Consider the following 18,144-nt stretch of genomic DNA (forward strand, 5'->3'; position numbering starts at 1 on the left):
CAAGCCTCAACTCATGGCCACCTTCTCCATGAGACCTTGCCTGGCCCTCCCAGCCGCCAGCTCAGTGCTCTCTGAAGTTCCCTCTGAGCTACTTTTTGTCCATCAATAAATCACTCAACAAGCCTTGGTTAAGCACCTACTATGTGACGAGCACCGGGCAGTCAAAGGCAAGGGGCTCTCACACTCCGGGGGGGGGGGGGGGGACAACATGCAAACAACTGTGTTCAAACACTCAGAGAGACAGGATGAGTTGGGAAACAAACCGAGGGAGGGAGCCTAAGATCGGGGAAGCCTGTGGGCATTTAGCTGGAGGCGGGAGGGAGAGCATGCCAGTGAAAATGCCCAGGGCGGGGAGGTGGCAGGATGCCGGTGCGACCGCAGCGCAGCATGCCGCCTCCCCGTTAGAGCGTGAGCCCCTGCAAAGGGCGGGGGCATTGTTGTCTTTGTGCCCGGCCCAGAGAGGTCGTTCAGTAAGTGATTGACAGCTGATGGATTCTTCCGGGGCATTGGGGAGCATCTAGACAACCCAGTATAAAGGCGCGCCAAGAACAAAGGAGTGACTGCGATTTGCGGCTGGGGGGAGGGGGGGGAGACACCGAATCGTAGCTTTCCTGGGCAGGACTCGAGCCAAGCAGCGTGAAGACGCGTCCTTAAGCTCGGTCGGGGCCCAAACATTGTCCACTGGATCATCGCACCTCCACCGCGCAGTATTGCGCTGCGGAGTGATTCTATATCTCCGGGAAGGGCGGAGGACGGAGCTGGAAAGGGGAGGGGCAGGGGCGGGGAGCAGACCGCTAAGCAGAAGCCACGCGCGGCTCTCGTGAAACTCTTTATTCCCCAGAAGGTCCCGGCCCTGAGCCGCCCTCGGGGCGTGATTTAGGCCTTTCCCTAATCAGCGCTGCCTTCCACTCGTTACACGGGTGAAGTTCATTGCAAAAGGGAACCAAACACATCCTGTTACTCTGTAACAATTACAGTAACAAAGTCATCAGCAAGGTTATTTATACATTTTAAAAGTCACGGGTTTTAAATACCTCAGATATACAAAACAATTTAATTCAACAAACATTTGTGAGGTGCCTGTTAGTACAAGGCGCTGGGACACGATGATAGGCCAGAGAGGCTGCCCTCAAGGGGCTTACCATCTGCTGGGGGAGTGTGGAAGAGAGGCATGTGAGGAGGGAGAGCCCGATGTCTGCACCGTTGCTGAAGATGAATCTCTCTCTCTCTCTCTCTCTCTCTCTCTCTCTCTCTCTCTCTCTCTCTCTCTCTCTCTCTCTCCTCTCTCTCTGTCACACACACACACACTCCCTCTCCTCTCTCTCTGTCCCCTACTCCCTCTCTCTTGTCTCTCTCTATCTCTCGCTCTCTCTCTGTCTCTCTCTCCCTCCCTCCCCCTCTCTCCCTCCCTCTCTCCCTCTCTCTCTCTCTCTCTTTCTCTCTCTCCTCTCTCTCTGTCACACACACACTCCCTCTCTCTTCTCTTTCTCTGTCTCTCTCTCTCTCTGTCTCTCTCTCTCTCTGTCTTCTCTCTCTCTCTCTCTCTGTGAGTGTCTCTCACCTCCCTCTCTTCTCTGTCACTATCTCTCAATCTCTCTGTCCCTTCTCCCCTCTTTTTTCCCTCCCTCTCTCCCTTTTTTTGACCATTTTTTGTCTATCTTTCTCCATACACGAATACCCAACAATCCCCCTCATCCATCTCTGCCTTTGTGGGTTTGTCTGCTGCTTCCCTAAGGGCAGGCCCTCGAGGCTGCTCACAGACACAGGGCAGGCCCTCTCCCCTGTGTATCTCCTTGCAAGGCATTCTTGCCCTGACTCCTAGAGGGGAGCTCACTGGCTGCTGTCACGTCTGTCTGCAGGCTAACAGGGCTCGCCTTCCTAGCAGCCTTGATCCATGGATGCTCAAGAACTTGGTGGGCCGTGTAGCGCTTCTTGGGGTCCACCAGCAGCAGCTGGCGCACCAGATCCTTGGCAGCTGTTGAAGAATCATAGAGAAAAGAAAAGACAAGGCAAAATGGACTCCTGGCATATGAGAGGACTCTCCTGTGGAGGCAGCTGCACTACTGGTTGCCTCCTCTATTCCCAGGAGTGTTACGTTCAGTGACTTGTCCAAGATCACACAGCTAGCAAGTATCTGAGGCAAAATACAGACCTAGGTTTCCCTGACTCCACCCCCAGTATGTCCCCTGTTTAGTCACCTTGATATTTCCTTCCCTTGATGCACAAGGCGCCACAATTCCCCCTCACAGCTCCCAGACCTCACCTTAATTCCACATGTGCACCCAAGAGGTCCCCAACTGCTCTGAGGTGAGTGTCCACCTGGTCACACAATGAAAATCTCTCTCTCTCTCTCTCTCTCTCTCTCTCTCTCTCTCTCTCTCTCTCACACACACACACACACACACACACACACACACACACAAGAACATGCATGCATACATACACAGGCATACACATACATACTTCACACACTTGTATACACAGTGTTACATACTTGTACACACAAGCACACATTTACATGTGTTTGTGCACATATGCACACTTACACAAGAACATGCATACACACAGGCACACACAGGCATACACATACACACTTCACACACTTGTATACACAGTCTTACTTGTATAGACAAGCACACATTTACACATGTTTGTGCACATATGCACACTTACACACACACACACACACACACACACACACACACTGCATCATTTCTCTGCCTCTTCTTTACTTTCTTCCACAGGCTGAAGAAGCAGACATCTCAGTTAGTCAGTTTCAGATCAAACTACAGTCAGGAAGGGGGGCCATAGATTAGAGGATCCAGTTTTCTACTCCCCCAAATAGCCCATCTGGCCCTGCCCCCTGTGTCTTCCAGAGCTTCCTGTGCCCCCAACTCTGCCCCCATTTGAAAGAAAGAGCCTTCTAAGTCTTTGATCACCAGACATCTGGGAATTGTAGGCCCAGAGACGTCGAGCTGTTGGGACTTTGAAGGCCACTGCTCCAACCCTCTCATTCTAAAGGTAAAGAGAGCAAGGCCCAGGGACATCCGGTGGCCGGCCAAAGTGCCCCAAGTGCCCCAAGTGGGAGCAAGGTGCACTCTTCCCCCTGCACGATATGGGGCCTAGGACATTGAGGCTGCTTTGCTTTGTCTGTGCCCTCCTTGGTGGGCACATCCCCTTGTACTACAGCCTCCCCCTAGTAAGACTCCCCCGGGCAGCTTCATCCATGTTTTCCCATAGGTCCACCACAGGAGACTTGTCCTACCCAGGCTGCATTGGCCTGCCCATCTGTTAGCCTCACTCTTCTTCCAATCACTCGTTTCTTCAGTGATACCCCTCACTTCCTGAGAAGGTGTTAGCACCAGAAATAGGCTATGGCCAACCTGAAGGCCCCCACCATCTCTCCATGGCCCTCAAAGTCACTAGATCATCAGGGACAACAGCATCACCACTGAAAATGGGGGTTAAAGAGCTAGGTTTGGGGCTGAGAAGCAGCACATCCTTCCCATGGTCAGATCTGGGTCCAGCTCATTGCCTCTCTGCAGGGCCTGCCCCAGGTGAATGGATGGTAGACCAACTCAGCAGACCAGCTCTCCAATTGCGTCAGGCTGGATGAGAGGTCGGCTTCATCCATTTAGCAGTTTCCATGTAGATGGCTAGGCCTTGTTCCTTAGAGTGATTCTAGGTCACTGAGGAAGCCCAGAAATGTTCTGGGCTCTGGAGACCCCTCCCCCCATCCTCGGGACGTCCCTCCTCTCCTAGGTGGCAGCTAGGACAAGCAGAGGTCTCCCAAGCTGCACTTTGCTTGATGTTAATAAGCATAGCTTCTGTTATCAGAGACCAGAGGGGGACACACTTTCTGGAAGCTTCCTGAAGAAGGTTCCACAAGAATCAGCATGAAGATAGAGCATTAGGGGAATTGGTTGTGCTCCCCAGTATAGACTCCTTCTTTGGGAGCTGAAGCGCTGCTCCGATGGCTTGGGGCCAGCAGTGGGAGCTCATGGGTGCTCAGCTCTGGGGGCCAGAGGACCTTGGAGAGGGGACCCCTGGCTCCCTCCCTCACTCCCTCTCCTAGCCCCGGGACGGCTGAGTCCCTCACTTACCCTCTGAGATGTTGTCCCAGTACGGGCTGAGGAAGTCAAAGTGGCCCTGCTGAATGATAGCGAACAGCTCCTCCTGGTCTCTCTCTCGGCTGCGGAAGGGAGGGAAGCCACACAGCAGGATGTACAGAATCACGCCGGCTGCCCACATGTCCACCTCCAGCCCGTACCCTGGGGAAGAAAGGCCCGCGAGGCTGAGATGGCTCTGCCAAGTCCCGGCCCCGGCCCTCAACGCCTGGGTCTGGGCTGAGAAGCCACAGCACGAGGAGGGGGAAGGCCGGCTCGGCTCTCCTCCTCCTGCCCTCCACTCATCTTCACTCTGCCACCCCATTCCTCCAGCACCTGCTCTGGCCAGCTGCCAGCCTCTCCATTCATCCCTCAGCCTCCTGCACTCCTGAAGCTTCTTCTCCAAGGTCCCCCCTGGGGAGGACAAGTTCAAGGTGTTTTCTTCAGCCTCCATCCTCCCTGTCCTCGGCAGGATTGCACCAACAGTGAGGCTTGTTTGTACCTAGAAACGTTCTCATCCCCAGGTCATGAGGATGCCACCATTTCCCTCTCTGGCCTCTCCTCTACCTCCTCAGCCAGTTCCATAGCCTCCTCTGACCTCCTAAAGCCAGCGGGGCTTCATCAAAGACAAGTCAGGCCAGATGAGTTAGGTCAGACGGGGCACTTCCTCCCCCTTGAGACAAAGGTGTCAGACACTGTCAGTCTAGCTGGATCAGACAAAGTTTCTCATCCCTGGATTCGTTCACAAGGAACAAGGGGCTGGATGAGAGTAAAGCTCAGCAAATTCAAGAGTGAATGAAGCAACCAACAGTATTTATTATACGCCTACCATCTGGCTGGAGGGTAGCCAGGCGGCACAGTGGATAAAGTGCCAGACCTGGAGTTAGGAAGACCTGAGCTCAAATCCAGCCTCAGACACTTACTAGCTGTGTGACCCTAGGCAAGTCACTTAATCCTGTCTTCCTCAGTTACCCCATCGGTAAAATGAGCTGGAGAAGGAAATGGCAAACCACTCCAGTATCTCTGCCAAGAAAGCCCCAAATAGGGTCATAAAGAATGGGATGCAACTGAAAAATGGCTAATAACAATAAAATGTGCCAGGAGTTGTTGTGCAAGACAGTAGCGATATAAATAAAGACAAAAGGGAAGCAGTATAGTCCTGCCTTCAAGGGGCTTACTCTCTAGCGAGAGGAAACAACTCAGACATATACAGAAATATGCAGAATATATGCAACAGATATTGTGGCAATAGAATTTTAACAAAATGGTAAACTGAGGCAGTTCTTTGCAAAAGATAATATTTATTAGCAGGGGCATGCTACCTATCAATAAATGGGTTCATGGCTTGACTCCATTAAGGCCAAAGACCCTGAGCAAAAGGACAGTTCCCCTTTTATAGGTTTGGGGAGCACAGAACAAAGTGTAGGTGACATCATGTGATTGAAGACATGCCTAGTTACAAAATTGAGACACAAGGAACTATGAGATTGGTTGGAAGTTTGGTAATGGGGGGCTCTCCATGGCCCCCCTTTCTTCTCCCATGAGGCTAAGAAGGGCTCATTGTTTGTGTTCAACTGAGAGATAGTGGCCCAGACTTTTGGACAGCAAACCAGACATCCTGGAAGGATGGTCTAGTGGGGTAAAGATCTCAGGCCCAACTCCCTTTCTTTCCCCAAGATGAGCGAAACTCCTGAAGACAAGAATAGACCAGTGATTAGCAGGAGAGCTGGATTTCTGGAATTAACTCCTTCTGGGCCAGATGAATTCTGTACTAAGTTCTGACACAAAGAGTCAGACAGTTAGAGGACAAAATCAATTACTTATAAATAGGATCAGTGAGCAAATGATACTGATTCAGTCTCAACCTTCTCCATTCCCCCCTTTGATCAGTGAGATATAACAGATATAATAAGTATCTCTCACGGATCACTTCTATATAATCTAGTCTTTTGAGATTCCTAACAACAACACAGTTGTTATCAACAGCAGGGTGTGGGAGTCGCCCAAAGCCTTGAAGGAAATGAGGGATTCCTGGTCTGCTGCTAGGAAGGTGGCATGATATGGCTGATGAGTGGGTGTTGGAGTCCAGGGTCCTGGGTTTGAATCCTGGCTCTGCCCTTCACCTCCTGGGTGACCTTAGACAAGTCACTCCCCTTCTCTGGAGGAAGTCCCCTCATGTGTAAAATGAGGGGGATTCGATGAGATGGCTTCTGAACTCCTTTCAGCTCCATGCCTGGGATCCTGGAATCCTCTGATTCTGAGAGGAGGAAATGAGGAAGGAGCATGGGGGACCCAGCCAAGGGACCAACATGGGACCTAGGACAGGAAGCATTCCCAGGTGGCTGGACAGTAGTAGGTGTGAAGAGGGATGAATCAGAGAGGCAGTGAGTGGATAGAGCCAGGCGGAGAGTGGTCAGACCTGAGCTTTGGCAGACTGGACCCAAAGAATGAATCCATATGGACTTGAGGGTGGGCTCTAGAGCGGTGCCCTCAGGCTCTAGGCTATTTAACCCATTATCGGTGACTCAGTCAGATGTCTAAATGACAAGCTCAGCACATCTGCAGACAGAACACAGTAGTGGGCGTAGACTGTTTGGGAGGAAGCTGGGAGAATCTTACAGTATCATCAACATGTCCCCTGTTGTCGCCATTCTTACCATCTCAGGATCAGGACTCAGAAACGCCTTGAAGAGTGAGATCCCGAGTCCTCTCGAGGTCCCTGGTGCCCTTGCTGGTCCACTTTCCCAATTGGAGAGCAATCACTGACCCTGGCTTTCTTTCAGCTTCCTCGATCTGTCTGTCACTGCTTCCATCCAACCCACAAGCATTTGTTAAAGCCTCGCTCCCAGCTCAGTCTGCCTTGCTGTCCCCAGTGGTGGGAGCCATCCCTCCTCTTCTGGCCTGGATTCTGGTTACAAATTTCCTAATCCCTCCTGCCTGGCCCTCAAAGCCAATCTTCCCACTCAAGGCCCTACCCTGGTCCCCTCCAGCCCACCACAACAAGTTCAAATTCCTCCCACCAGGCCTTCAAGGCACTGCATAAATTAAGCAGCCTCATTTCCTACTACCCAAAACACACTCTGCCAGATTCAGCCTGGTCTGCAGCGTCCCTGGACACAGCTGTGCTCATTCTGGTCTCTGGGCCAGCCTTCCCTGCCTCCTCAGCCTCCACAAAGCCTACTCATCATACTTGGGAAAGGGAAGCAGATCAGCTCCTCCTGATCCCTGATCTAACCTCCTTTCTGGAGGAAATGTCTCCTTTTCCCTTTTAGAGCTGAGCTGGGGTAGTTAGCCAGAGAAATGGCTCAGCTCCCTTCATCTTCAGACATGGCCTCTGCACCCTGGCTCCCCTAACATTCTCCCCCATCCTGCTCATCCCAGCTTCTACGTGTCCTCAAGCCTGCTGCAAGTCCAAGAGCTCCCTCCCCCAGCCCAGTCACCGCATGGCAGGCCTCCTCCCCAACAGTCTGACTTCATCTGAAGCTCAGACAACCTTGAAGCAGCAAAGTAGACAAGCAGCAGGAGGCAGCCAGGACCCATTGTAGAGGGGAAGGGCAGGAAGCCTAAAACTACGCTCAGGAGGTGGGCACACTGCCGGAAGGCCTTCCCACAGCGGCCTGCTAGTTACCTTTCTCCGAGAGAATTTCTGGGGCCACATAGGTGGGCGTCCCACACACGGTAAATATGGGCTTGACCACATGCTTGGCGAGGCCAAAGTCAGCCAGCTTCAAGGTGGTGGATTTGTCTGCATTTCGCTGGACCTGTGGCAAAGCAAAGTCCCAGATTCAGCTCTCCACTCAATTCTATACCTGCTATGTGCAAAACACCAGCCCTCCCAACCCTGGACAAGATGGCCCAGAAAGAAGAAAAGAGATTTGTCCAAGATTCACCCAGGGAACAAACGGGGATGCCATCTAGGATGCACACTAAGGTCTTTGATGCCTTTCCATCATACCCTCCTTTGCTCCAGACAAGCCAGAACATTTGCTATTCGTGCCCTTTTCTTCACCTGGAATGCTCCACCCATCAGCGTCTGCTGGTCTAAATCCTGGTCATCCCTACATCCCACCTCTTTGCCAAAGCCTTCCCTGACCCTGCACCCCATGTGGGGGTCTAATTCCCGAGGGACTCTCTGACCCTCTCAGGACTTTAGACTTCTAGGGTGAAGGAGACCTCAAGCCATCTGAGTCATCCCTTCTCTCCTACAGGGAGAATGCCTTCTAGAACATTGCTGACCAATGGTTAGCTGGCCTCTGCTTCATTGAAGGCCTCCAGTGATTGGGAGCTCACTACTCATTGAGGCAGCCCCTTCCCTTCTGGGATCGCTCTAATCATTAAGACCTTCCTTGTGCTGCCTCCCCTAGCTTTCTGTCACCACTGCTAGTTCTATCACTGTAACCAAGGAAAAGAAGCTTCTACTCAACAGCACCTCAAATATGGGAGGCAACTTTGGCCATCCCTGCCCCCCACACACACACATGCGCTCGCGCGCACACACACACACACACACACACACACACACACACACACACACACACACACACATGCACATGCACACGCATGGAAACACATGCACATGCACACATGTGGAAACACTGCCCTAAACCAGTGGTTCCCAGTCTGAGGGCCAAAGAGTCTTTAGGTCAATCTGTGCCCCCAGAACAGTTGCTTGCATCTTGATTTTCAGCACCCAGAGAGGCTGCTGGGGCTGATGACATACCCATTCACTTGTGGAGTCTAAAATCCTCTAAGGTTAGGGGCAGCTAGGTGGTACACTGGATAGAGCACCAGCCCTGAAGTCAGGAGGACCTGAGTTCAAATCCAGCCTCAGATACTTAACACCTACTAGCTGTGTGACCCTGGGCAAGTCACTTAACTCCAATTGCCAAAAAAAAAAATCCTCTACAGTCATCTTGCATTTTCTCAATCAACACTGGCTAAGTGGATGACCATCAGAGGAAGGGAGGGGTCTGGGTAACTTCTTGACATTAAGAAGAGCCTGGATCTGTGAACCTGGGCCACATTTCCCCAGGACCTGTAGGCACTTTTCTCTCTGCATGCCCAGTAGAGTGAGTGCCTTTCCACCTAATAGAGGATTGTTGAATGGGATTCAATTTGGATGTAATGGAATTATTCTAAGATGACACGCCCTCCTAATTAGATAGAAATTATTCTAATAAAATACAAGCGTGGGAACTGTGAATTGTTTTCATCTCCTCAGCCCCTAGAAGAACCCCAGGCACACAGTAGGCACGGGCCACCTAGACCTTGCAACCCTGACTTCTGGTCACAAGATGGCAGCATGTGCCTGTATTCCCATATCAACCAGCCCAGAAGATGTGACCTGCTCAGCTCAGTCTGCTTCAGTCCGCCTCAGTCCGCCTCAGTCCAGACTGGGAGGCTTGTCCACGATGTTCATTTCCATCTTCCCCACAGCCCATTCAGTCCAGACCCATCCGCTCCAGCCTCTAGGGCCCTCCCTCCTACAGCTGTTTTCAGCTGGCCAATCTACCAGTGCCCTCACCCAGACTTCCCCTCTCTGTTAGTGAGAATAGAAAGTGGCCCCACCCTATGTCCTGTATCTTGTGGGGTCTTATTTTCAGCTGCATCTGAGATACAAATTCATGATAGGGTTAATGACTAATACCACTGTTTGCTAACAAGAAACCAGTGACCAAAATGGTGGCTTCCTCAGCTACCCCATTGTCAAAGTGTCTGGGGGAGAACCTTTAGGGACTGGGAAATCTCTCAAATAACTCCATGGAAACATTTGGCTTTTCCAAGGCCAGCCCAGATCCCGGAGTTCAGCTGGTTTTTAAATACCTCCCCCCCATTCAATAGCCATGTTTTAAGTGTTGACTATGTGTATCTTGGGAAGCATTATGGTGTCATGGATAGATGATGGGCCATGGGATCAGGCAGACAAGGCCAAGTAACTGAGCCTTGTAGCCATCAGAGCAGGACACACTTCTACCAGAATAATGATGGGAACCCTTCAGCATTCAGGTCAGGAGGAACTGAGGTTGACCGGGGAGGGGGGCAGAGAGCGCAAGGAGGAAGAGTGTGTGTGTGTGTGTGTGTGTGTGTGTGTGTGTGTGTGTGTGTGTGACAGACAGACAGACAGACACAGAGAGAAACAGGGACAGAGAAACAGACAGGGAGAAGAGACCAAGAGTTAGGTTATAAGAAAAAGGGACCCTGTGCTTGGGGTAGATAGGACCATGACAAATGAAACCAGAGAGAACGTAGAGATACGCAGATACTTTTTGCTTCCTCTGTGCCAAGGAGAACAAATCTGAGAAAGGGCAGAACAATCTGGGCTAAGATAAGCAAGGAGACAGTAAGAGAGCACCTGACCCCTGAATAAAATCAAACCAAATATTCAAAAAATCAGCTTCATGCTACATAGCAGCAGTTCTGGCAAAGATCTGGGGGTCTGAATGGCCCACTAACTCCATACAAGTCAGCAGTGGGATGTGGGCACCAAAGAAGCTAATGTCCTCTGAGGCTGCATTAATGAAGAAGGGCAGAGCTCCCAGGAATAGAAAGGCAGTGGTCCCACTGCGCACTGCCCTGTCAGATCTCATCTGAGCACTAGGGTTGAGTCTGGGCAATGTGATTTAAAGATATTGACTAGCTGAAGAATGCCCAGGTTCAACGATGACCAGCTAAAGGAATTGGGAGGGGGAGGCACTTAGGCTGGAGAAGAGAAGGCTCAGGGAGGACCCAAGATCTGTCTTTGGGCTGTGAAGGACTGTCATGCCAAGGGATTGGCCTGTTCCATTTGACCCCAGAGGGCAGAGCTAGGGGAAACTGCCAAGAGGCAGATTGAGGCTTGAGATCAGGAAAACCTCCCTAGCCACAGAGCTGTCCCGAAGTGGTGAGTCCCTCCTCAACCCTCAGGTCTTCGAGCAGAGACCAGCTGACCACTTGTTGGAGATGTTAGAGTGAGAACTCCTTTTACGTGTGGTGTGCCTTCCAGCTCACAAATGTTGTGATCAGTGGCTGATGAAAACACATACTTCTGTGAAGGTAGAAAGTCTCAGGACCACCAGCTCTGCCCCTTTCTCAAAAACTCAAGGATGTCAGCGCCTTCCACACCTAAACCCACGAACGTGAGGGGGGAGATGGGAATGGCCTAGTGAAGAGGAGAGCCTGATGCTGCAGCCAGCCAGCCATCAAGCGCTCACTGAAGCACCTACTGTGTGCTGGGAGCAGCGCGAAGTGCCGCTGCCTGTCCCCAGCTCCTGCCATTGCAGTCTACCCAGAGCCCACGCTCTCCAATCCACCTCCCTCAGCTCCATTCGTCATAGAGCTGACCCCACGGAAGATTCCAGACACTAGCTCAACCCTTTCAGTTTGTTTGCCCAGAAGGTCAGCACAGGTGCAGTCTACAAGTACTCTTATTCATTATTCATGAGCGTGAACCATCAGAGACACATGCAAAGAAAGCACAACCTTAGAGGAAGTCAATTTGTTCATCCAGAAGCAGCTCATTCCATCTGGTGCCCATAGGTCTTAAACTGCCCAAGCAGTCCCAGTGGATGCCCCTCCAAGTCTCCTGCTACTATGAATGGGCAGTCCTAATGGTCTCCAAGGCTGGGCACAGCCATTAGCACAAGCTGGAGCCTCCACTGTCCAGGAGAAGAGGCTGAATCCCAAGAGCTGCTTGGGGACCTCAGGGAAGGAATGCTTGGCTTGTGCCCAAAAGGTCAACCCACTCCTCTGGACTGGCATCCTAGGCCTACCTGCCCAGAACACTGCAGGCTCACAGATGGAATCTCTCCTGCTCGTCAGTCAGCTATAAACAGACCCTTGAATGAATACTGTTCCATCATGCTCTAAACCTGAGCAAGCCTCATGGAAGGAGGGGCAGCTAGGATGGGAGAAGAGGCAGCTTCATCCCTTTAGCACAGAAAGGCCAAGAGATAGGAAGGTGGCCAACAGCCAAGAGGATGAGGCTAACCCAGTGCCAGAGGCCAGCTGACACCCTGCTGCTAACTGTCAGGGTTTGCTGGTGGGTGAATTCTATGACTCTGAGCAGTGCTATCAGGGACAAAGGGTTGGTCTCAGAGCCAGGAGGAGCCGGGTTCAAGTCCTGCCTGTGACGCATACTAGATGGGTGAACCTGGACAAGTCACCTAATTCCAGGCCAGGGCCAGGAGAAGACAGACAGCTGCCCAGCCCAGCACCTGCCCCAGACCAACTGGGGATAAGTCAGATCTTTAGAGTCAGAGGAAAGAATTTTCAAATCATCTCAACTACTCACCCACCTCCACATGCCCAGAGGAGGCAAAGAGTTGGTGGGGCTCTGGGTGGTCATACCATGGAAGCCAAAAGCCCAGCTCTACTATGTCCAAGGCATGGTCTCTGACTGTAAAGATCAAAGGAATGCGAATCTGACTTGTCCCCGGAGGTTCTGGTCAGTCCCATGACAGCAGGCTTGCCCAGGTTCTGGATGATGGATGAAGCTTTCACACTTTCCCAGCCACCAGCTATGGTCTGAAGCACAGCTGCATGCTTGCTCTCATGCTTTTTAGCATGGTTTTTCATCAGCAGTGATGGTAAATTATTTAACTTGAAAAGGCTGCAAGCCAAGACCAAAGTGGAGGCAGAATTGGTGCATGGCTTTTTGTTCATGGATGATTGTTCACGCAATGCGGCCTCTAAGGCTGACATGTAACAAAGTATGGATCGATTCTCTGCTGCTTGTGCTAATTTTGGCCTAACACTTAATATCAACAAAAGAGATTTTTCACCAGCCAGCATCGTGCTATCCATACATGGAACCATCAATTACAGCAAATGGAAAAATTCTGAATGCTGTGGATAAACTCGCTTACCTTGGCAGTATACTTTCCAGGGATGTACATATTGATAATGAGGTTGATGCATACATCATCAGAGCTAGCTCAGTGTTTGGGAGGCTCCAGAGGAAAGTGTGGGAGAGAAGAGATACTAGGCTGCCTACCAAACTGAAGGTCTACAGAGCTGTTGGGCTGACCTCATTGTTGGATGCCTATGAAACCTGGACATTCTACCAATGCCATGACAGGAAATTGAATCACTTGCATTTGATTGTCTTAGGAAGATTCTGATCACCTGGCAGGAGAAGGTAGCAGACACTGAGGTCCTTTTTCCAGCTGAACTGCCAAGCATTCAAACTCTACCGCAGAGAGCACAACTCTGAAGGGCTGACCATGTTATTCAAATGCCAAAGTTACATTTGCCAAAAAGACTATTTTACAGAGGACTCACACAAGGCAGGTGCTCACATGGTAGTCAGAAAAAGTAATGCCAGGACACTCTTAAGATCTCTCTGAAGAACTTTGGAATTGATTGTGTGACATGGAAGACACCAGCACAGGACTGCTCAGTATGGTGTGCCCACATCAGAGAAGGCATTGTGCTCTATGAGCGAAGCAGAAGTGAAGCAACTCAAAAGAAAAGTGGGATGTGCATATTTAGAGACATCTCCACTCCAAATGTTCATATGGACTATGTCCCCAACCTGTGGTAGAGCCTGCTGAGCTTGTACTGATCTGATCAGCCCCATTTGGACACACCGTACCCCGGCCCCGACAGTGATGTCGTTTTGGTCCTCTCGGAGCATGCTCGACAACAACCGTCAACCATCTTTCCACCAAACTAGCTCACCTCCTCCCTTTCGTGAGCTGCGGACAGGGGAGGGAGAGGCTTCCGGTATTATGAAATCATGGTCTGAGAAAATGGTCTACAGGAGAGACCTGGCAAGAGAAAAGGGTCAGGCTCCTGGAATTTCCAGTCAAATACTTGCCCAAAAGGTGACCGGATGAGGGGGCTGGAGTGGATAGAAATAAGAACACATGGTTGATGCTCTGTTTGCTTTGTTTAATTCCTCTTCTTGGCTCCAGAGAGAAGCAGAAGGGGGCAATAGACGGACTTAGAATCGGGACCTCAATGAAGTGAGCAGAACCAGGAGAACGTTGTACACAGTAACAGCCACTTTGTTCGATGACTAACATTGATAGACTTAGCCCTTCTCAGCAAGGATCTAAGACATCTCCAAAATCTCATGATGAAAAATGTTATCCACATCTAGAGAAAGAACTATGGAGTTTGAAAGCAGATTGAAGCATACTATTTGCTCTTTTTTTTTCTTTTGTTTTGTTTTCTCTTTCTGGTGGTTCCTCCTATTGGTTCTAATTCTTCCTTACAACATGACTAATGTGAAAATATGTTTAATAGGAATGTATATGTATAGCCCATATCAGATTGCATGCCTTCTTGGGGGGGGGAGGGAGAGGGAGATAATTTAAAACTCAGAAATTTATGGAAGTGATTGTTGATAAATCAAAATAAATTAACAAGCTGCTGTGAACTATGTGACAAAGGGAAAGAAATTCATGGTAAGTAGGTAAGGGTCCAACGTAGAGGATGATTGACATACTTCCCTATAGGTGACCTAAGGACCCAGAAATAGATGACAACCCAGGATGCATTGGTTTGAGGGGGCTCTGCAGCACAGGCTATGCCCTGGCAAGCCATCAGTGGGCCTTGGGGGTGACTGCCTTGGTGGTGGGGCTTCTAGAGTTTGCAGTCTACAATCCACAAAGGGGTTGTACAACTGGTCAGAAAGAGATATTACAAGAGATCCTTTGCTGGCAGCACCCCATTACACTGCCCTCCACAGTTCTTGGTCTCAGCCCCAGGGTTAAAAGGAGCCCTGGCCCTTTAGGCTGTAGGGAGTTGGGATGCTGGTCATGGTTCCAGGGCAGAGAAGAGTGCTTTTGGTCATTCACTGGAAAGCAGGGGGACTGGAAAAAAAACCATTGAACAAATAAATAAAACTAGGAGCTAGCTTAATGAAAAAAAATCAATAAAATAGATAAACCATTGGTTAAAAAAAAGAATCAGGAACTCAGGTTCAGATGCTGCCTCTACCACTAACAAACCGAGTTATCATGGATAAGTCATTTCCCCTCTGGAGCCTAAGCTTCCTCATCTGTATGATGGGGCCTGCCTGGCAGGCATTTTGGAATGACCAAACGAGGTAATGAGGGTAAAGCACCATTGGAAACACCATCCCCTATTGTTACAAGGAAGGGCTCTATGGGGGGAGGGGGGAGATAATTTAGCCGTGGTAGTGACCTCCCCCCATCCAAGGAAAATTAAAAACATAAACAAAACATTTTCCCCTCCAGAAGCCTCACCCCAGAGGCCATGTGCCCTATAGCCTCCTGCCCAGTAGGCCTACCCCTCCCCCAGCTCTAGACTCACCAAGAGATTTTCCGGCTTGAGGTCTCGGTGGACGATCTTCTGGTCGTGCATGTGCACCAGCGCCTCGCACAGGTCTGTGATCATGCATGCGGCCTCGTGCTCACTGAACTTCACGTTCTCAACGATGGCGTCAAAGAGGTCCCCCCCCCGCACATATTCCAGGATCAGGTAGATTTCAGTGGCGGTCTCGTAGACCTCGTGCAGCTCCACAATGTTGGGATGAGAGAGGCTGCGGATGATGAAGATCTCGCTGTCCACGATGTCCTCCTTGCCCTTCAGCTTGGACTTGTCGATGATCTTCATGGCATAGTCCCGCTGGCTGTGCAGGTGCCTGCACTCCTTGACCACCGCGAAGTTCCCATCCCCGATGACCTTGCCAACCTGGTAATGAGCTTCCACGTCAGACCTGTTGGTGTCGGCCAGCCTCGGCTTCTTGCCCGCCACTCGGCCCGGCTTGGGCTCCTCAGCGGCCATCTTCACCTCCTTGTCTGCCCGGCTCAGGGCCCCCTCCCCACGAGGCATCCACCTGCCTCCCGGGAGGCAGCCCTTCTCGTCTCTCTCTTCCTTCTCCACATCAGGGCTTCTTGGGGGCCTCTCCGCAGTGGCCTGGCATTCACGCAGCAGCCAGCCATTCCGTCTGGCTCTGGAGATGCTCCTGGGGTCTCTCTTTGGCTCTCTGACCCCACCCTCGGCGTTGGGCTGAGCTTCCATGGCTTCCCTCTTGACTCTGGCTGCTGCTGCTGCTGCTGCTGGTGCTGGAGCTGGCTCAGAATGCTCGTGGACTTCCAAGCCCCTTCTCTCTTTCTTCTCCATGACTTTGTTGGGTCTTTCCAGCTCCAGGCTGGGTGCCCTGGGGCTATTCCTCCAGCTCTCCCCCCTTCCACCAGACTTCCTCCCCAGCTGGAGAAGCCCTCCGCAGTGGTCCCCTGCAACTCTTCATTCTCACCATCCTTTCTGGATTATACCTGGGGTCCTTCCCCAGGTCCAGCTCACTGCTGCCCAGAGAGAGCTCTGCCAGCCTTGGCCGCTGCTGCGTGCTACGGAGGGCCCTCTCTTGTTTACACTTCTCACACCTGGTGATCTCCCCAGAGCTCTTCTCCACCTGGCTGTCCCGGTGCTTCTCTCCATTGGAATGGATCTCCTCCTGTCCAGCCTTCTTGTCTGGCTTTCCATGTTTCTCAGGGACCCACTTCTTCTGGGTCCGCAGCCTCTCCTCAGGGCCCGGCTGGATCTGAGCTTTCCCCTCAGGCTTGGTGCCCACCTTGGGGAGGGAGGCCTGGTTCCGGCTCTTGGCGACCTCTGCTTCACCTAGGTGCTGCTCGGCTTTCAAGGCCTTGCTGTAAAGCCTGCCTTTCGGCCGTGGCGATGGCGCCCAGCCGTGCTGAACTAGTGTGAGGGTGCGGGGCTTGCCAGTAGACAGCTCCTCCATGGCCGCCTGAATGCTCTTCAGCGTCAACGGCTCTCTTCCCGTAGCAATGAAGGCGTCTCCTTCCCGGAAGAAGTCTGACACACTCTTGACTTCCTTGCCTTTCAGGCTGTACAGTTTTCTCACCCGGTCATTCTTCCAGCGAGGGAAGCCCAAGGCTTCTGAGATGTCTGCCACCAGCTGCTCCAAGGTCTGCACTGATCTCCTGTTCAGCATCAGGGTGATCTTCCTGAGGGGATGTCCCCCCGGCTTCACCACAGTCACCACCCGAGGCTTCATGGAATTGTTCTCCGCATGGATGGCATGGAAGCCACTCTGGGGGCTGAACACAGGGCACACAGACTTCTGGACCCCCATGGCTGGTTTCCCACAGTGGGCCCCTCGACCAATGGGCACACATGAGCCCTGCAGCCGTCTCTCTGTCGTTCTTGAGCTCAAGTACTTTAAAGAATGGACAAAGCCCCCTTGGTGTCCTGAAACAAAGAAGAGGAAAATAGGTTATTATCCAAGGCTTATTCCAAAAAATATTCTTGTTTTCAGTGGCAAGGGGAAACCTCTTCTGTTCCTGTGCTCTCTGTGGCACCTAACACTTTGGAAGTCTAAGACTTTAGGGGCAGCTGTGAGGGGGAAGAAGGGTTGGCATTAAAATCAAATTCCCAGGTTCCTAAAACCCCCAACTTGTACCACCAAGGAGAAGAGTCCAGAGCCAACTCAGCCTCCTTGGCCTTTCCCAGATGGAGGTTCTTCTGGTCCTCACATAGGGAATCTAGACAGGCTTCGTCTTCATAAGACCTACACCTATAAGAACATCACTTACTAAGGGAGCCTGGCCAACATGCCTGAAGACCCTACCCACCAATGGCAACACTCCCCGGAGTAGGAGCTGAGTATTACCCAACCCCACAGTCAGCACCCTGTGAGACAGAAACACTGAAAGACCCCCACTCTTGACTCCCCATAGAGAGTTCCAAAGAGACCCCTGACCTCAGCTTCATGGACTCCTCACTGGAATGGAGCTGTACCACCAGCATCACCACCATGGCTGTCATCATCATCATCATCTTCACCATCATCATTGCTAGCACTGATATCGCACTTTGGGGTTTGCAGAGCCCTTTAGAAATACTATCTGGTGGGCATGGTGTGCATCTTAAACATTCTAAAATGATTTCCAGTGGGTTTTTTAGTTATATCAATATAGGTATTTGGAAGGAGGAAAAAATACTATAGAAAAACTAGAAACAAAAGAGATGCCCCATTGGTTGGGGAATGGCTGAGATGAACATAACAGATTGAACCATCATAATCAACAAATATGAGGAATTCAGGGAAACATGAGGAGCTGCTGAGGCA

The 18,144-nt window shown here is 51.2% G+C and overlaps 1 protein-coding gene across 1 annotated transcript; it reads right to left on the reverse strand.

Moving 5' to 3' along the window:
* Positions 1–196: 196 nt before the first annotated feature.
* On the reverse strand, positions 197–17,234 carry DCLK3 (doublecortin like kinase 3). The gene is given in 5 exon segments (XM_020964346.2): positions 197–1,975; positions 4,104–4,271; positions 7,735–7,867; positions 15,366–16,244; positions 16,246–17,234. Coding segments are annotated over 5 exon segments (2,304 nt in total). The 5' UTR covers positions 17,149–17,234; the 3' UTR covers positions 197–1,754.
* Positions 17,235–18,144: the final 910 nt, after the last annotated feature.

Source organism: Phascolarctos cinereus, unplaced genomic scaffold (assembly GCF_003287225.1).
Source record: "Phascolarctos cinereus isolate Bilbo 61053 unplaced genomic scaffold, phaCin_HiC Scaffold_4;HRSCAF=312, whole genome shotgun sequence".
NCBI classification, from domain to species: domain Eukaryota; kingdom Metazoa; phylum Chordata; class Mammalia; order Diprotodontia; family Phascolarctidae; genus Phascolarctos; species Phascolarctos cinereus.